Genomic DNA, 21,207 nt, shown 5'->3' with positions numbered 1-21,207 from the left:
TCCCTCATGGTTTATCTACCCAAGTCCTGCACCCAAGACTTGTTTAGTGAAGCTACGGAGGGAACATATAGGCCCAATGATTGTATTCAGATCTCAGCTGCTCACTGGATCTGCTCGACAGTACAGTGGGAATACCCTACATTGAAATAAGATGCATTCAGCATCCTTACTATTGTGTGAACCATTCCAGTCAGGATTCCTGCACTGGTGAGAAAGAAGACTAGGGAATCTCTCACATCTCCAACTCTGATTTATAGGATTCTATAAATGTAAAATCAATAGGCATAACACTCAGCAAAATTTAAAATAAAATTTTATTTTATCTTATACTTAAGTTCAGGCAATAGCATGTGGTGTACATTCAAAATTTTTGACAGGTACAGAGCACATTAAAAATGAAGACATGATCAAGGAGATGTAAGAGACAAATAGACAACAACATTCTCCCTGAATCTGGAAAGAAGCAAGCAATAAGACCATGAAAGGTGGCTGTAAAACAGGAAGAGTATTCTGCATGTGTTGCCCACAACTAGGGCAGGATTATCTCTCATCACACGTTCAAAGCCATTGATGTTAGCGTGTAACAGAAAGAAAACAGAGGATTTGTACAGCTGAGGAAATAAATGGCAGATGTTACCCAGGAAGCAATATAACGTGGTAGTTAAGTAACTGTATTCAACTGTCGAATTTAATTTTAAATCTTGGTGCAGTGCCCACAAGCTGTGTGACTTTAGTCCCCTTGATAATATAAACTTCATTTCTCTCACTTATAATAAAGAGACACAAATGGTACCTACTCCACCAAGTTATGAAGAACACATGAAACCTGTAAAGCACTTACAATAGTGCCAGAACATTGTGAGCACACGTGATATGTTGGTTGGCATTATTATTAACGGCTTATATAAATTCCCAGGTAATGCATAATAACAATAGAGACTGTGACAAGCCCTGGCTTACATAAATGGTCAGCTTCGTTTTCCCTATTTCATTTGACATGTTATTCCATTGTATGCTTTGAGATAGGGTCTTGCTCTGTTGCCCAGGCTGGAGTGTAGTGGTGTGATCATGGGTCACTGAACCTCAAACTCCTGGACTCGAGCGATTCTCCCACCTCAGCCTTCCGGGTAGTGGGGGCTACAGGTGCATACCACCATGCCCAGCTATCATATTCCCTATTTAAAAAGTTGTACACGGGCCGGGCGCCGTGGCTCACACCTGTAATCCCAGCACTTTGGGAGGCCGAGGCAGGTGGATCACGAGGTCAGGAGATCGAGATCATCCTGGCCAACATGGTGAAACCTCGTCTCTACTGAAACATACAAAAAATTAGCCAGGTGTGGTGGCACGTGCCTGTAGTCCCAGCTACTCAGGAGGCTGAGGCAGAAGAATTGCTTGAACCCAGGATGCGGAGGTTGCAGTGAGCCGAGATCATGCCACTTCACTCCAGCCTGGTGACAGAGCAAGACCCCATCTAAAAAATAAAAAAAAAAAAAAGTTGTACATGACAGTTAACCAATACCGCCATAATAATAATAATGATAATAATAATAATAAAAAGAAAGTAGGGACAACACTAAATCATTAGCAATTTGAGCACATTTCCTCCAAGGCATATGCTATTTTTCAACTTGGCTTCAATCATGTATCTTTATGTTTGGTTTTATTGTAGTCTTTAATTCACATAATACTTCATTAGTATGTATTATTCCACATAATAGTCCTTTAAGTAGATGGACCATACTTTAGTTTATTATTCCAGCCAGAGAAAAGCACTGATGTGCTTATGGGCAACTGGAAATAAGCTAGTGTTGGAAATAATTATGTTTATCAAGCCAATAAAGATAAGGAGAAGTGTAGTGTTAAGGGTCACTTGCCTCCCACAGCCTGAAAGTCCTTGTCACAGCTGATCTTGAACATAGCCAGCACCCTTGTTCTGATCTGTTTGGTTTTGGCACCATAGATGATGGGATTGATGACAGGAGGCAGCAGCAGGTAGATGTCACCCATGACAACACGCACAATGGGATGAAGGCTGTTTCCAAAGCGGTGTACCACTGAGAGGCCAATAAGTGGCACATAGAAGGCAAGTACCACACCAATATGTGACACACAGGTTCCAAAGGCCTTGGCCCGCTCTGACTTAGAAGGCAGTTGCAGCACCGTTCGTATTATCAGAAAATAAGACAAGGAGATGAACATTACATCCACTCCCATGACCAGCAGAATGGCAGTAAGACCATATACCACATTGGGCAAAGTGTCTGCATAGGCCAACTTCATCACATCCTGGTGGACACAATAGGAGTGTGAGAGTACATTGGAGTGGCAGAAGGCCAGTCGCTTGATCAGCAGAGGCAGTGGGAAAAAAAAGAGGGACCCGCGGACCACAGCCACGATGCCAATCTGGGCTGTTACTGTATTGTTGAGCACAGCAGCATGGCGCAGTGGGTGGCAGATGGCCACATAACGGTCAAAGGCCATGGCCAGCAGGATGGTGGATTCAATGGCCGAGAGGGCATGAATAAAGAACATCTGGGTAAGGCAGGCCTCAAAGCTAATCTCTCGGGAATCAAACCAGAAAAGTGCAAGGATCTTAGGCATGGTGGATGTGGATAAGGCCAGGTCAATGGCTGCCAGCATGCAGAGAAAGAGGTACATCGGAGAGTGCAGGTTGCGTTCCGTCCTTACGATGAAGACCACGATGCAGTTTCCAAACACTGCCACTACATACATGGAAAGGAGGGGGAAGCCAACCCAGAAATGGGCTTTCTCCAGTCCTGGGATACCAATAAGCACAAAGGTGGCATGTGTGAAGTTGCAGGAACTCATAGCTGGAACTGAGGAGGGGTGACTGGAGAGGGTGAGGTCACACTGGCAGTCTGCAGGGACATAGAGCACAATCAGAGAATGCCCTGGAAACTTGAAACTGACATCCCACCCCTTTTGTCTCCTCCCACCCCCACTTAGGGTCTTTTATAAGCTCTGAGGCCCTCTTCCAAAGGGGGAACTGTGACAGCTCAAATTCATTTATGCATCACTACTCTCAAGGTTTATTTAAATTTTTAAAAGGGAACCCTGGGAGAGCAATGCTTTTTCCAAAATGTAGCCTTTCCAAATTCCCTCAGATTCTTCCTACTGATCCATACCTTCATTGTCTGGATATTTGGTGACCCTTTTTTTCTGATATGTGTTAAGAGATACACTTTTGGGAGCTCCTTCCAGATAAGGCTGCCTTTCTTATTTTACTTTCCCTGCTTCCCTCCCCCCACTTTCTTTCTTTCGATTATTCCTTCATTCCAGAAGCATTACTAGCATAATGTATGCATTTAATTCATGCGAAAGAGAGAGGCATGATCACAGAAGAATCTTCCTGTTTAGACTTGAAACATGAGTAGAAATTAGACAGAGAGTGGAATAATGGGTGTTCCAAGGCAGTGAGGATAGGAGATAACTTTGCAAATTTTCAGGATTCCCGGTCCTCAATTCTGAAGTCAGCCAGAGGAATAAGAAGCACAGCAATGACATTTTTTTAAAGCTTAAAAGAACATAAATAAACAAAACCTAAGAAAAAAAAAATGCCAAAAGCCAATCTCTTTCAGATTAAAGGAAACTCATCTGTGGTCATAAAATCAAAGGTAGTGACTCCCTCTGATGACTTCTTTAGAGATGAAGGTGCTGTCAGGACACTGGTGAGTACCTCCACATCTGAAAGCTTCTTCCAAGGCCACTTTAATTGCATCCAAGGATAGTTTGAGTTGAGTCCTTACTTTGGAGAAGTATTATTAATTTTACAATGATATTTTTAGAGCTTTGTCTTTCCTGAAACTTGTGCCAACAAGTCATTCATCTCAGGGGAGACATTTCTTTTTTAGAAGCCCAGTGTTTCTTTGCCCCAACTCCCTACCCTCACCCAAACACCTGGGTTCTGACTTCACAAAACTTCTTTTCTGCTAGTTTGCCTAGGTGCCTTGGTCTTTAGAGCTAATTTTCTCTAGAACGCCAAAGCCTTGGCTGCAAGGCCTAACTTTTGGAAACAAATGATGCAGGTGTCTTCATTGATTATCTGTTTCATTGAAACAGGTTAGCCTGCTTATATTGCACTCCCCTAACCCCAGAATTTTTCACTCATCATCTGAGTTCTTCCTGCAGCTGGGAGATGCCCTTCAATTTGGTCTTAATGTAGAGGGGTTAGATACCAGTGATCTTAAATTACAATATGATAACATTAATACAAAGAGATTAGAACTGGATTCTCCCCATTTTGGATAAGCAAGGAAGGACAGATTCGGGGTTCAAAGGTTACAAACCCATACTTCTGCCTCTATTTTCTCTTCTCCACCTTCAGAACTTGTGCAGACAAAATAGCTAAGCTCCTTGACAAATATTAAATACCATATTTGGCTCCCAGTTGCTATCAGAACATGAAAAGCCCTTTTCAAAGGCAGATGATTGCATCCTTTAGTGAGATACAAGGTAGTTTACATCTTGCATCCATCCATCCATTTCTGTATCCATCATAGCTTGGGGAAGGGGATACAGAAATTTAAACAAATCATGCTGTAATGTGTAGGGCAGAACTAAGGAACCTTCCCTGAGGAGAGGCCAGATCACTAGACCACTGTGTTCCAGCGAAATGGGACCCAGGGTGAAGAAAAGAGCAGGCATGGAGGGAGACCAAGGGGAGCACAGTGACGTATATTTTCTTTCTTAATGCCTTTTGCTATGCTACCACATGCAGTGCTGATAGATAACAAGATTCTTTATTGGCGCCAGAGCTGGTTACTTTCTTAAACCCTCTCTCTGCAGAGCATATTTTCTGCCTTGCTGGTACCTGCACATGCTCACTAGAGTATAAGACTTTGGGCCATCATCTCATCTCCCAAAATACCTATCCTGAAAGACCTCACGTCACCCTCCCATGTTGCCTGGCATCCTGCCTAAAGTAGACTCCCTGCTAAACCCAATTTCAGCTTCTCTTTGGGTCGAATGTGGCTGTTGCATTCATTCTCACTTGCCTTTCCTGATTGTTGCTAAGACTCTGGGATATCTCTTCCCAGTCCATAAAGTTGTGGATGGGATGCAAGGACTTCTCCCTGCCCTGACTTGAACCAGTATGTGGGGTCTTCAAGGTCCCTTAGGATGGCAGGAGCTAAGGCTGCCTGACCCCAGGTGAGGGTGCACTTACCTGAGAATGGTACAGTCCTACTTAGAAAGAGCAACTAGAACTGGTTTTGCTTTCTGGTTCAGGCCTTTTTTATAATGTCCCTCAGAAAGCCCATGGGAACAGGCTGTGGAGTATGAACTGAGGCCCCAGGGACTTGGCAGACAGAGGAAAAATATCTCCATGTCCACTTGTGTGCCATTCCCACGGGCTTCCCACTATTCCTGTCCAGGGAGAACAACCTCAAAGCACCCACTGCCTCTGCAATCACTCCCACACTCACATATACAGGGCTTTCGACAATCTGCTCCCACTCCTCCAAGCTAACCTAAGCACACAGAGTCAGCCACAGGATGAGCGAGTTTCTTCATGTGCCACTCTGCTAGACACAACAGACAACATGTGTGACTAGGCATGGTCCTTAGGCTTTAGGAGTTTGCATCCTCTCTAAAACTACAAAAGTTTAGTTTCATAATTCAAAATAGGGACATGCAATTCTCCATATCTTTCCCTCGCCTTTCTTCTGGTTGACAAAACAGCCCTTAATGTATCAAAGCCACTCTTCATTGCTCCTGGATTATAGATAAAGCCTAGATGAGATGACAGCTTTTTGTCCTAGGTCGTATAGTTAATTAGTGATAATATTGGTTAGAGAACCAGGTATTCTGACTCTTTGTTTATTCACATTAAACAAATGTTTGTCAAAGGATTACAAAGTTATAAGCAAAATAGATAAAAAAAACCACCCCAACCACCTTCTCCAGGATATTGAGGTATCCTCAGTACCTCAGGATGCTTGATGGCTCTCTTCCAGTGACGTGTCCCCTACGTCATACCCAGCAGAGTTACCTTCATACTTTATTAATATTTAACACTAACCTGTTCTATCTGCCATCCTTTCTAAGTATGCCTCACACATGAGTCTTACCTTGTCATCATCACCGTAATCTTTGAACACAGAAACAGAATTACTTTCTTATCAATCAGCCATTAAGTATTTATTGGTCACCTATATCTGGCAATGGAGTTAGTTAATTCATTCATTGTGTAATAAGCACATTCTCAATGCTGGTTTTGTGCAGGTACTGTGCTGAGTTTAGGGTGGCAGAGGTGAATAAGACAAAGTCCTTGCCTTCAAAGTATTCACAGACACCTACCCAAAGAAACCTGAAATAATATGAAAGAGCAGTGAATGCCACAGATTTTTATGGGAACTTGAGAGGGGTATTTATTTAGTCATTGGGTGGGTCCAAAAAGAGCGTATTTCAGCAGACAGAAAATCATGAAAGAAACAGAATTTTCTATAGAGGAATTATGAACAATTGTAGCTTGGCTGAAGCATAGAATCAACCAAAAAGGAAAGAGAAATTGAAGAGGTCAATGGATGTGAACTGATGCTAGGTTGTGAACTCAAGGACTTCATCCTGTAGGAATTGGGAGGTGAATAAATGGTTTTAAGCGGGGACATCACAAATAGACATGTGTTTCAGATTGCTATTCCAGAAGCTGTTGGGAGGGTGAATTTTAGGAGGATGAAGTGGATGTGCTTATGAATTTAGTTATGTGAGACAAAACTTAAGATACATAGCATTTCCTCATCCTTCACATTCAGTTATTCAACCGATCTTGTCTATTTTTCCTTCTAAAAATCTTTTGCATGTTTCCTCTTATTTCCATCTTCACTACCACTACCATGTTCAAGTAGCTACAACAGTGGCCATGTGACTACTAGTGCTCTGGCTTTTAGGAAAGTCCCCAACTCATTGTGAGCTTATGCATCTTGGTCAGAGCATGACATTTGTTCTGCAACCCACCCAATCTCGGTATCTACATTATCAATTTCCTATAGATAGAAGCTTATAAGCTGCCAGGACTGTTGGACAGGAGGACTATCCACAGGTTAGCATTTGTGAGGTGAGGTGGGGGAAGAGAATCTGCAGAAGTTGTGCGAACATCTCAGTTGTCCTTGAGGTTGATGTTCCTTTTTCTCCTTTCTATTTTTAGGACTCTGAGTATCTCCATCCTTTTCCTTCAGCTCTATTTGCTATCTTCTGTAATAGTAGTGTATGGAAACAAATAAACATAACCCTAGTCTGTAGGCCTGTATCATCTGAGCTTTTCCATCTTTCCACTTCAGATCTGCCTGTAGCTTCTCTGGATTTTTGTTTTTGCTTCATTGTGAGTTACAGATATGTAAAGATGATCAGTGGGGGTACATATTAGGGAATAGAAGGGGAAAGAAATATGTAGAAATAAACTGGAAGTTTATTCAAAATATAAATCACCTCTTTAAAGTGGCCTCCTAAGTTTTACTATTACCTACATTCATTCACTAGACAAAGCAAGTTTTATGTTGGAAAGTGGGAATAAGGCTTCACAAGATTAGGATCAGGGTATACTAGATCATATGAAAAAGAGCGAACTTTTTATACCAAATAGCAGTACTTGGCACGGTATTCTCTAAAATGTGAAATTTCACAAAAATATATTTGTAGATACGAAGAACTTTCTGGTATAGGAGAACTTTGTTATCTTCTTGTATGCCATCAAAATCCTTACGCATCAAAGACACTATTAATTCATTAATTCAATGAAGAGTAAAAGTTACAATGGAGCAGACACTATAGATAGAAATGTGGAAACAACAGTGAATAGACCCAGTCCCTGACCCCAAGAAGTGAGCTCAGAGTTTGTTGTGGGGAGAATGGTGACAAGAGAGTTTGGAAGGAGTTGTCTTGAGAGAGAAGAACAAGGTGCTGCAGGAGCACCTGGAAAGGGCACCAGACAGACCAGAGAGGTCAGGAAAAGTCCCTGAAGGAGAGCCCCTTCTATTCTAAGTCAGGAGAAGGAACAGAGTGAGAATGCTCTAGGTGGAGGTAGGCTTAAAAGGGACAGGACATTCTTTACTGGGACTTAGGACATGCAGGTTGTTTGTTGTCTCTGGGGCATTGTACAGAGGGGAAGCAATGAAGCTTAAGAGGTAAACAGAGCCAGATCATTAAGACATTCTACTATTTTTACTATGTGGCAGGCCCTATTTTAGGGCTGGGAGATAGCATAAATGGACCAATTCTTTATTCTCAAAAACATTATGTTGTGGTAATGAAACCAGAAAATAAATAACATTTATGTAATATACTGGGGTATAAAAATGCTAAAAATTAAAAGTAAGGCAGATAAAGATGAGAGTGAATACAGGCAGGAATTGAGGGAGAGGTGTTGTTGTTGTTATTATAACATCAAGGGCCCTGTAATAGGGTGCACTTGAGCAGAGATCTATATAAAGTGAAGTGTAAGTCATGTGGGTCTCTGGAGGACGAACATTCCAGGTAGTGAGAATAGCATGTGTAAACTGATGTTGAAGCATGCTTGATGAGTTTAAGAAAATATTTGGAAGCTAGTGTGGGTGACATAGAGTGAATCACTGGCAGAGCAGTAGAAGATAATATTGGGCTGATGGAGGGAATATAGATCATATAGATCTTTATATGCTTTTACAGTGACTGTGAATTTTTCCTAGGTAAGACAGGATGCCATTGGGGTATATTGAACTTGATCTACCTTGTGTATTAAACTGATTAGTTTAATCAGTCTAACTTCACTATGGGAGAAAATAGACTGTAAAGCAAATGTGGATGAAGGAAGACCCACCAGAAGGCTGTTATAATAATTTAGGTCCAAGATGATGGCTTGCATCACAGTGGTAGCAGTAGAAGTGGTATAAAGTGACTTGATTTTAGACATCAATATCTGAGATATCTAGAAGAAAGGGTCGCCAGAACATGCAGATGTAGCATAGGAGTGATAGAAAGGCATCAGGGATAACTACAAGTGCTTTGTCTCAACAAACTGGAAGGTAGAGTTACTGAGTTAGGGAAGACTGTGGGTGAGCATGCTTTTTCCTTGATGGGAATATTAGTGTATATTAGATGTTGATTCTAAGATGATTATGAGACATTCAAGTAATGATACTGATACATAGGCAGTGGGATGAGTCTGAACTACAAATATTAATTTGGATTTTGTCAGCATAGAGATGGTACTTAAAGACATAATACTGAATGGGATGACCAAGGAAGGGATTATGACAAAGCATAAAGGTCTGAGAACAAAGTCTCAGGACATGCCAACATAAAAAGATGAAGACTAACAATAATTGAAACTGAAATGTTGTGATCAAACAGGCTGAGGATTTGACATAATTCTTACAGTACTATAAGTACTATAGTCATTTAATAAATTCCCTATAGGGAATGATGAGGAAACCAGAAAAGAAACAGCCTATATGTAATACGTTGGGGAATAAAAATGCTAAAAATTAAAAATAAGGCAGGTAAGGATGAGAGTGAATATAGGAAGAAATTGAGGGAAAGGTATTACTATTATTATTATTATAACATCAAAGGCCCTGTAATAAGGTGCAGTTGGCAGAGATCTGCATAAAGTGTGGGGGGAAGCCTGTAGATATGAATGATTACTTCTACTTCATTTCTGGATCTATAAAGCCCATCTTAAATTAGTGATATTAGTGTGGCATTGAAATACATGCTTTAAAAATTTTGAGAATTAATGGACATACCCAGGGTGGAACTAATTCTCTTTCTGGATTAAGCCATTACATGACTATTATGACACAAATTTAAAAATGCATAAGTAAATGACCATAATTCATTTGTAGTCACTTTCCATTTCTGTTGGGGCAGATTGTTGATGGAGGGCTGAGAGAAATACTGAAATATGCTTGAGTCAGGAAAGATCATCAAGTAGAAATATATTTGTAAGGTTTGAAGATTTGATTTGGGCTTTTTCTCCCTAATTTGACTGAAAATTTCTAGAGGTTAGAGTGGTGGTTTTTAAAAATTAATTGTTTTACTTCTTTATGTTTCCTAGTAAAAATTACCTGAACTTCTCTCTATATTTAGATTTATAAATATAAATATAATTTATATATATAAGCATATAATTTATAAATATAAGTTTATATAGATATTCATATAATTTTTGGAAATATAAATTATATAAAAATTATATACCTATATATTATATTATAGGTAGCAATATAGCATTAAAGTTAAGAGTGTGGGGGACTCTGGAGTCAGTCTGCATGGATGTGCTCTGCCATCAGCAACACCAGTTACTAGCTGTTTAAGCAAGCTACTTAACATTTCATGCTTCAATTTTCTTATTGATAATAAAAGTGATTATCTTATAACATTGTTTTAGATATAAAATGTGTTAATACACATAAAAAACACTTAGAACCATGACTTGTCAGAGAAAATAATAAATGGCAATCGAAATTACTAGAACAGTTGGAAAATACTACCTATTTCTCACACAGGAGTGACTTTTCTATAATGTGTCATTCTAACTGCTATGAAGTAGATGAGATAATAATAGAAAGGCTGTCGGCAGGGACAGAAGGCAACAACAGTTTGGACCCAACAGTGGTGTGAGAAGGAGAATTTTTAGATGTAAGGCTAATTTTAGGCTGTTCATCTCTTCCATTCCATGTCTTCACCTCCTCATCTGGGAAATAAAGTAGTCAAACTAGCTGATGTTCTAGATGCATTCCAGCTTTAACTTTAAATGATTATATGCTTAGCTTCAATGGGCACCAGTTCTTTGGTTGTTTTTGTTTTTAATTGGTAACATGACCTGAAGTATACCATCTTGAGGGGTCCATCTAGTGCTGGAATTCTACAATTTTATGTTTCTTTGGAATGGAGAATTTTTATCACAGCTCTACATATGTTTGGTTTTCACACTGTAGATGATGGGGTTCGTTACAGGGGGAATCAGCAGGTAGGTGTTAGCAATCATAGTATGTACACAGGCTGGGGCTTGTTTCCCAAATCTGTGAACAAAGGACAGGCTGATCAATGGAATGTAATCTATAGCAACAGCCACAATGTGGGAGACACATGTGCTGAAGATTTTCTTCCTCTCTTCTGGGGAAGCAATGCTAAGGACAGTCCTAATGATCAAAACATAAGAAAGGAGGAGGAGAACTGAGCCTACACCAACAGTAGGGAACATGGCAGTCAACCCAACTGCACTGTTGATTCTGGTGTCTGTGCATGAGAGCTTCATCACGTCAGGGTGGTAGCAGTAGGAGTGGTGGAGTACGTGGCTGTAGCAGTAGGAAAGTCTTATAAGAAGTGCTACCATTGGTGTCAGCATTAGGATCCCCCTGATGACACTTGCCACTCCAATTTGAGCTATTCTGGAGTCAGTTAAAATTATGGCATACCTAAGCGGATTAGAGATGGCCATAAAACGATCAAAAGCCATGTACAACAGCACCGAGGATTCCATGACAGTGAAGAATTTAATAAAGAACATCTGGGACAGGCAGGCATTAAAGCTGATTTCCCTCACATTGAACCAGAATATACCCAGCATGGTGACCAGAGTGGATATGGATAGGCCAAGGCCAGTGGTAGACAGCATGGAGAGGAAATAGTACATGGGTTCATGGAGGCTGGGCTGAGTGATGATAGCGAAGAGGATCAGGCTGTTTCCCAAAAGAGCAGTTACATAGAGGAAGCAGAAGGGGATGGAGATCCAGGTGTGGAAGGCTTCCAGCCCAGGAACACCAGTGAGCAGGAAAATGATGGAAGTGGAGGTGATAGTCTGCAAAGCTGACATGCTGAATTAAAAGTACAGAACAAGGTGAGAGCTTAAAACAAAAAAACAGCTACGTTCGTTTGTGTATTGATCGAATTAAAATAATTTTATTGTACAGAAAACTGACATGAGTATTTATATAATATGAAACTATGAATGACTCATTTAAATTGATTAAAAAATGTCAGATTTCAACTGCTGTAGTGGATACTTTGCTTTGTCTTTGAATTTGCCTCAGTGTACAATCTTTCTTCTCTAGGGCACTTTGCTGGCAGCTGTGTTTATATCATGTGACCAGTCCTCTGATCATTCCAGCCATAGATAACCGAACTAATAATAAACACTTTACCCCAAATTTGCCAATCATATTTCATTCTTTCTGGCATGTTGAAATTGTGCTAAAGAGGTAGTGCGTTATTTTTCCTCTATGGTTGTTGCCAGAGAAAAATTCACTGGGGCTGTGGAACAGCAATATTACATTGGTCGTAAGTGTGGAAAGCAGAGAAGCTTACAGACAATTTGGGAAGCCAGAAAATATGAAGAAAGAGATCATTATAATACAAAGTCACACATAGGAAGTGACAAATAAATGGCTTCAGCATCTAACTATTAAATAAACCCTTACAATGTGATACCTGGCGTCACATTTGGAAGAGATGGTGAATTAGAATACAGACCTCCCACCAGGCTTAGGAAGACAGGAGGCGGCCCCCACCTGATAGAGTGTGCTGCCACCTTCCAACACAGTTCTCTCTTCAGTCCGCTTGAAGACTAGTTCTCCAGAACGGAATCTCTCTATTTTGTTAAGACATACTTCTTAGGAGATAACTAATGGAATGTTACTGTTTTGTTTCGGGAGGGAAAAGTATAACTTTATTGCAAACATCACATTTCTTTTTTCATTGAGTACGGAATTGCAGAAAGGTAGATGGGTATGGGTGAGTTGAAGATGGGGGTCAAGGGAAAATCAGAGATTAGGGCTTTGGCTGCAGAGGGCTCAATCAATGAGAGATAGCTAGTTGCAGGGTAACTATTCTTCAGGGGAAAAGAAAGGGTGCTGGGTGGCTGACAGTAAGTGTTGATAAAAGAGAGGATGGAGAGGAACCTCAACGTATCCAGACTCACACATTCACCCTGATGAAGTGCCACCTCAAGGATCACCGAAAGAAGTCTTAGTGAAAAAAAGGGTAGGGATTTAACTAAAATTAACAGAAAACTAGAGGAACAATAAGAAATTTTAGGTTACATGATTTGGCCAAATAATGAAACTATAGCTTTAGATTCTGGAATAACGTGTCATCGGGAGAGTGATGAAAATATCTAAAATGTATGATCAAACCTCTTAGAGAAATAAGACTTATAGTTAATGTATAGTATATTTCCAAGAAAACAAAAAGAGAGAATTTTAAATGTTCTCACCACAAAGAAATGATAAATATTTGAGGTGATGGATATGATAATTAGCCTGATTTGATCATTCCTCAATGCACACATGTATTACAACATCACATTTTACCCCACAAATATATACCATATTATTTGTCAACTAGAAATACGATAAAATAATTTTTATAAACCAAAACACACTAAAACGGAATTAACAGAAAGAGAGCATTCAGTGGTTTGTCGAATTTGGAGAAGGCTTTCTAGAAAAACCAGTGCTTGAAAGATTTCTGCGTTTTATATAAGTTGAGATGAAGAATTCCCAGGCTTTCAGAATGGCCTGTGTAGAAGTGTTGAGCAGTAATGCACTTGTAACACTTCTTCTCTTGATCTTGTTTTACTCTCTCAGGGACATTAACTGAGTATCTGGATCTTACATAGTGCTATGTTAGAAGCTAAAGGACAACACAAATAAAACCCCTCTTAGAGAGTTTATAATCCAGTGAGAGAGAGAGAGAGCAGAACCATTGTTCAGTAACTTCAATATCTCATATACATTGATGAATAATACAAATGGTTATGAAAGTACAGAGGGGCTTCATTTATGTCAATTAATTCAGGCTTTCATGATTTTTAATTCCCATGCAATGTCTGAGTTGTAATTTTTGTCATTGTGTTGTAGGAAATTTTATGTAACCACTTTAAAAAATTAAATTGCTATTTGAATAATTTCTCTTTCATCCTAACTTCTTCACGGTTCCCATTACTTCATTTCAACAATTTATTCATTGCCTATTTTCATTCTTCTTGGCAGTTTTTTCCTCCTTCTTGCTGAGAGATCATAAACAAAACAAAAGAAAACCATAGTGTATATAGTTTGACCTGATCTGTGTTGGGCCCAGCAAAAAAGAAATGATTTCTCTCCTTTCCATCACTCTACAACCATATCTTCTTGCACCCTTCCTACATTCACTCTGGGCTCAGAGACAAGAGGGTACCTTATTCTTTTCCACAGCCAATAACTCCACTTTAGCTCCTGACTATCAACCATGAACACTTGGTTCAGTTCAAACTGAACTGAACTATATGTATACATATACAGGGAGCCGAGTTTGCTGTGTCAAGAGTCTAGGGACTCTTACTGAAAATAAAAAATGACTAATTTTAAATATCCACTACATGCCAGACAGTGTATATCAGCAGTGTCAGAGACAAACAGACAAACAGATAAATGCTACTAGTTGTAGAGTGTATAAGGATAGGTTGTATCTAACAGATAAGACAGAAGAGATAATAGTGTGGAGGGGCAGATTTGGAGTGTGTGCATACATGAACGTGTCTGTTTGTGTCAAGAAGAGCCAGTTCCAAGAATTTTAACAGACTGTACGACTTATAACTGTGTGAAGTTTTGATGGGTAGATGTGAGTTTATAAAGATGAAAAACAGGAGAAGTGTGCTTTTGCAGTGCCATTGATAACATGAGGAGAGACATGAATGAAAGAATAACATAAGGCAGTTTGTTGGATAACTACAAGAGAAGGGGTGTATTGAAGTCTTAAATGTGAGGCTAAATGAAGCTAGAGAAAGCACCAGAGGTCAAATCATGAAAATCTTGAATTTCGTGGAAAGTGTAATGAACTTAAATTTTTGCAGAGCATCAAGAGCCAGACATTTCTAAACATTTTATTCACCTTTTATTGACCACTGGAAGCAAGGAGCTTTGCTTTTAATAAATAAATCATTTTCCATCTCTTCTCATTTAATGCCAACAAAATTCCTTTCCCTCTTTAGTATCTTGTTTAGTACCATTGGTTGCTTTTTTGCAGTCTGCAATACTCAAGTTTTACTCTAACTCAACAATAAAAGCTTCCCACAGTTTTATATAGATATTTCCAAACCATTCATTTAAACCAGGATATATTGAATAGTTTTCATAATTAGCCTTGTGCTTTGATAGTGATAGTGAGGGATACAAGACATAAACCCTGTTTCTTTCTCAATTTCCTGCTGTATCTTTTATAAGGATAAAAATTCCTTTGGAGAACAATCCGCTTTTGTTTATTATTCCTTCACCTTCAGTAACAATCTGAATTCTTTCCCTAATGACTCTGAAAATCCTCCAAATGATGTCACCCGTGATTTTCTACATGCCAAGTCCAAAAGTTTAATCTCAGATTTGTTTTTCTCTCCCTCATCTCAACTTTCGGCAATGTTTACCTCCTCCTCCTTGAAACTTTCTCCTTCATTAGCTTCAATGATGGTTATTCTGTGAGGTGTTTTTTTTCTTTTTTCTGTTTGTCAAACAATGGTTTTGTTCTCTACCTTATAAATTGTAGGATTCTAGAGGAGTCTGCTTTTCTCCCAAGAAGTATCTCTTCTTTCCTTGCTTTTCTTACGCTCTCCTTGAGATATCTTGGTTATTCTCATGGCTTTAAATAGCACTTATATCCAGAAGACTCATAAATCTGCAATCTAATTATGGCATCTCCAGAGTTCTATGTTTTAAAAGTTAGCAGAATCTTTAATGCTGTGGCAAAGTTTCTGGTTTTAAGTGTAAAGGTAGTAATGAAATGTGAAAATACAGTGAAGCAATCAAACCTGTAATTTAGAAACATAATTGATAGCACTTTGGAGAACAAAGCTCCATGCTTCACGTGGTGAATAAAAGGTAAATAAAATACTATGGGAACCCCTGAGGGACATCTTCACCCATCATCACTCAGTTACTTCAACCTCTGTATGAGACAAATAGAACTCATTCTCTCCTCCCTTCCAAACTTGGCTCTTCCTCCTGCTTCATTTATCAGCAAATGGCATTGAACTCTAGCAAATCACTGAATTAAAATTACTACCCACCATATGCACACACATGTGTGCACACACACACCCTCGTCTTTCTCTCTCTCATCCCTTACATATAAAGATTAGTTTTTAATTGATTCTACTCCTGAAATGCAAAAAATGAGAACCTCGGGAGGTCTACATAAGAAGGCCAAGCAATTGTTAGTAGTGGGTATTTGAAGCTATTATTTCATTGTGTTTTTCTTACATTGAAAAAATCTTAAGTGTTTATATCCAAGACTAGAGGGGGACTAATGAATATTCTTAGAAGGAGGCACTAAATTTCCCCCAAGCTTCTCTTTTGTGCTGCCTTCACTCTCAAATCTTTCCGACCCATCCTCTGCAATTCATACATACCTTCATTTTCTCTCTTGCGAAATAAGGTATATTCTCTCAACTAATTTTCCTGCCCACTCAGATTATGATGATACTCTTCTTTCACTGCACTATTATAAGCTATAGCTTGTGGCTCTCTTAATCTGCTGAACTAGACCGTATAGTGTCATCAGTATTCTCCATGCTATTGGCAATGGTATGGCTATTGTGTGTAACTGACCTGGGTTCTGATTCTAGCTCAAACACTAACTAGTTTTGAGACCATCTACACCATTAATAAAAATATTGCTCAAACACTAACTAGTTTTGAGACCATCTACACCATTAATAAAAATATTACTCATAGAAATAGCTACCATTTACTGGACACTTGTTTTGTGAACATTATTGTCCTCAGTGCTTTATAAGCATTATTTTAATTCTTACTATATCGTCATGCGACAAGTATTATTAGATTCACTTTAAATTAATTTTTCTGGTAAAGACACTGAGTATCAGAAGTTCTGAAACATATTTGAAATCACACACAACTAGTGAAAGTCAGAGCTGAATTTTTAACCCAGGTGTTTTTAATTCCAAAGCTCATGCTCTCAAAAACAATTGTTTTACTGAAATCTACAAATAATACAAACTTTCTGTGATCCAGTTTCTTCATCTATAAGACAGGATATGCACTGTGTCTAATACCAGCAGCTGGCATGCAACGTGCTCGAAATTGGTAATTTTTCATTTTTAGTAATAGCTATTGGGCATAGAAATGAGATTCACTGACTGTGATAAATATATTAGCACATTAATTAAACCATTTGACGAAAAACAAGTTATCCAACCTGTATCAGGCAGAACAAAATACCCATTCTCTACCTATTTCCTGAGAATAAATAATTCTGCAAATTCTACCATCCTCCTCAGCCCACTATCCCAACATCTAATCTAATTCTGCACATTGTGAAGAAATTATTCCCTGTGGGTGAGAAAGTCCAATTCATCTAGAGTCAAGCATTTTCATTGAACAAAACAGTTTTACTTACAGAGCCCATACAGCAGTCCGGCCTGTTCCTTTCAGGCTGACTCAGAAGGCTGAGAGGCTTTAGATTCCAGGGGAGGGCCAAGCTTTCAAATATGAGGAGACTTATTCCAGCCTGATTGGAGACAGGCACAGAGCTGAGAGGCCAGTTCCTGGTGGTGGTGCTACTAACTCACTGTGTCTTCAGGGTGTGGAGATTCCCAGAAGACTTCTTTTGCCTCATATAGTCCTTTTATATCCGTTTCATTATGCAATTACTTATGGTGGCTATGTGCTTTATGGGCTGATGTAACTTTTTGTTCATTTGTCATTTACTCAAAAGCTTTTTTATTTAACAGCTTTATTGATATATAATTCACATACTATAAAGTTCACCCATTTATAGTGTATGATTCAATTGTTTTTAGTAAAGTCACAGAACTGTGCAAAAAACATCATCACAATTCAATTTTAGAACATTTTCATTACCCTTAAAAGGAACCTCATAATCACTAGCAGTCACTCTGAAGGAGATTTTAAAAGACAAAATATTGTATCAAATTGCTAAATGGCATCTCCTATTATGAGTGAGAGTCCAACTCCAGCCCTTAACTCCTCAGTATCTATTATTATTCACAGCAGCATGGTTTCATTAGTCTGCTTGTGGTTCTTTGCAGCAGCAGTCTTTCTCTTATAGATAAAAAATAATTCATTTACTCATCCATACCTATATCCAGTAAATACTTCATAAGAATGTCCCATATTCTAAACATTATGCTCAGTGATAGAGTTTTTTTTAAGAATACACCATAATTCTTACTGTTTAGGATTTTAGTGTAGAAGATAGGTTAACCAATAATTACATGTTAACCAATGATAAGGTTATCCTAGAGGCATGAACCAAATGTTTGGTGAATACGGTAGGTAAAAGTCTTAGTTCACAACTTAGTTGTGCATACAATACAGTTTCATTTATTTTTTGTAATTTTGACCTGTTTTATATTTTGAAGTCCCAACCTACCAGGTTGAAGAGAATTAGTCACAATAATTTGGGGTTCTCCCTACTTGTAGTCAAATTTTGAAAATCTTGTATTATATCAAGAAAAATTGTGGGTAGATGGGTGATTGATGTCACCTTCTGTCAGGTTACTATTGCTCTCATTAGTCTTTAATAAATAGAATGCATAGATTGCTATAAGCTGTCCATCTTGTCTACTTAATGGCCTCTTTAAATCCTTAGATATTCCCACTAATTTTGGACCACTCTTTGGGCATGTGGGGCTTGGATTCATTCTCGGTTTCTGTCTCTTACATCCTGCATTTAATCCATCAGTAAATTTTGTTAGTCTCTTTGAAAAATACAACCAGAAATTGATCACTCTTTATCATCTCCAGAAATGTCACCTTTATTTAAGTCACAATTATCTCTCACTTGAGTAATTTCAGTAGTTTCCTAACCATTCTCCCTGCTTCCGATATTATATCTTCTCCACTATCAAGTCTGTTTCACTACTGAAAATGTGATAGCCTGAGTGATTTTCTTCTTCATAATGTAATAAAAACAATAAATAACAAGAACAATAATATTTTATTATGCATTCTACATCCACGATACTATGCCAAGTGTTTGCGATAGGCAGGATAATGGCCCCCAAAGATATCTATGTCTCAATGCCTGGAATCTGTGAATATGTCAACTTACATTGTAAAGGGACTTTGCAGATGTGATTAAAGTTAAATAACTTGAGATGGCGAGATTAGATGGATTAGCTGGGTGGACCCAATATATTCACATGAGTCTTTAAAAGTGGAGAATGAAAGAGATGGCAGCATGAGAAGGATTTGATCCACTGTTGCTGGCTTCGAAGATGGCAGAAGGAGGCCACAAGCCAAGGAATGTGGGAAGCCTCCAGAAGGAGAAAATAAGATAATTGATGTTTCCCTATCCCCTCTATAAAGAAATGCAGCCTGATGATTCCTTGATTTTAGCTCAGTGAGATCCATGTCAACTTTTGACTTACACAACTCTGCAATAATAAATTCGGTAGAAGAATCCATTATTAGTTTGATTTATGTCTTAAACTATGTTTAAACCAAAAGTTAGAGTTTAAGTAACTTAGTTAGGTTTCTCAGTTATAAATGGCACAACCAGTATTCAAAGCCTGGGCTATCTGACACCCTTTCAGTTTTCAAAACTCAAGCCTTCACATGACCATCCATCCACCACTACTTTCAATTTGAGTCGTCTACACCCAAAAGCCTTCATGCATGCTGATGCGCCAAACCGAATGTTAACAGGTTGTCACTTGTGCATGCTTATACCTTGCACATAAAGGTTTTTTATTGTTGTGTTTCCTCACAGTACATTTCTTGAGACCTTTGAAAACACTTTGCCTACCAAGTTGGGCAAATTCTAGGGCTGTGACTCTTTTCCCATTAGTCTCAGAAACTGTTTTGGAATAGTCACATATTTTTATTCTTATGGTTGAAAGAATGTTACTCTTATAAGAAAAATAAAGTTACTATAGTGGTATCATGTAAATTTTGTGCCAGAGCTTAGTACATGAAAATGAAACTAGTGTGCATACTGGTCAAAGCACCAATACACACACTGGTACACATACTTCAAAATATGACTCTTCTCACTGCCCTATTCTCATGCCAGCCTAGCAGAACAGTAGTTGGTAATTTAATTAAACTTTCTGAAAATTCCAGTTCAATGTTCCTCCATGAAATTACATAGCAACACACCTTGTTGGTACATTAATATTAACACCATTGAATCCAGGAAACATATCATAGTCTGTGATGTCATTTGACTTCATACTAATGTTTCTGAAACTTGGTAATCCAAATGGGAAGTACCAAATTGGAGACAGGAAAACTCTGCACTAGGAACTTGAAATAAGTCTCATTTATTGACTGTCAACATTTTACTACAGTAAGCAGTAAAATATTCTTGCCTATCAAATCAGCAAATGTTTTTTAAAACACATAATACACAGTGTTGTGTTGCTGTGTTACAGTGGACTAGGCATTGTTTTACAATGTTTGCATGAACTTTCTGGAAGCAGATTTTCCAGTATATTTTATTGTCCTAAAATGTCCATAATATTCCATTTCTAAAACTTTATTGAAAGGAAGATATCAGAAATGCACGTATTTTATGTACAGGAAAATTTATTGCCCCATTATTTACAGTGGTAAAAATATAGATAAAAATTCTCAATGATGCAGAATATATAAAGCATTTATACCCAGTCCTGGGATGTTATGCAACCTTTAAAATTTGTGCATATAGCAGCTCAAGTGGATGGTCATGCTTGATCAGGAAATAGAAAAACAAGTTTCAGGGCTAAGACTAGTACAAGGAGCAAACAGTTTAGGATATAAAAGAAACAGAATTTGATACAGGAGCAAGAGGTCAGAGGCAAACCAGGTAATACAAGGTTAATGTATTGAAATTGTAGAAATAAACTTAGAACAAACGATAACAACAGCAACAAAAACGGGTTGCTGCATGTTACTGTTTGAATATGTGTCCCATGTTGGAAATTTAATTCCCAAATTCATATCTTGATTAGATATGAAACCTTTGGGAGATAAGTAGGATTAGATAAGGTCATCATGATGGGACTGGTGGATTTATAACAAGAAAAAGAGATCTGGGCTGACACACATGCCCTTGCCCTTTTGCCATGTGATGCCCTCCACTATGTAATGACAGCACAAAACCTCTCTCCAGATGCTGGCACCGTGCTTTTGAATTTCCTAGCCTCCAGAACTGTGAGCTAAATATACTTCTTTCCTTCATAAATTACCTAGTATTTGGTATTGTGTTAGAGCA

The 21,207-nt window shown here is 38.5% G+C and overlaps 1 protein-coding gene across 2 annotated transcripts; it reads right to left on the bottom strand.

Annotated features, from left to right (window-relative positions):
- Window positions 1-296: 296 nt before the first annotated feature.
- On the bottom strand, window positions 297-17,589 carry LOC112606730 (olfactory receptor 51E2). Of its 2 annotated transcripts, XM_025357560.1 has the most exons (3): window positions 17,386-17,589; window positions 5,911-5,989; window positions 1,660-2,882 (listed from the first exon to the last, which is right to left on the bottom strand). In XM_025357560.1, exons 1-3 carry the CDS (start codon window positions 17,392-17,394, stop codon window positions 1,870-1,872), a joined length of 1,101 nt encoding a protein of 366 aa, XP_025213345.1. In that variant the 5' UTR covers window positions 17,395-17,589; the 3' UTR covers window positions 1,660-1,869. The 2 variants fall into 2 exon arrangements, with proteins under 2 accessions (XP_025213346.1, XP_025213345.1); XM_025357561.1 differs by lacking the exon at window positions 5,911-5,989 and having other exon boundaries at window positions 297-2,882; window positions 17,386-17,581.
- Between the last annotated feature and the right edge of the window lie 3,618 nt (window positions 17,590-21,207).

The sequence above is a fragment of the Theropithecus gelada genome, chromosome 14, assembly GCF_003255815.1.
Source record: "Theropithecus gelada isolate Dixy chromosome 14, Tgel_1.0, whole genome shotgun sequence".
NCBI classification, from domain to species: Eukaryota; Metazoa; Chordata; class Mammalia; order Primates; family Cercopithecidae; genus Theropithecus; species Theropithecus gelada.
The sequence above is the reverse complement of the archived record's forward strand: the minus strand, read 5'-3'. Positions and strand labels throughout refer to the sequence as shown.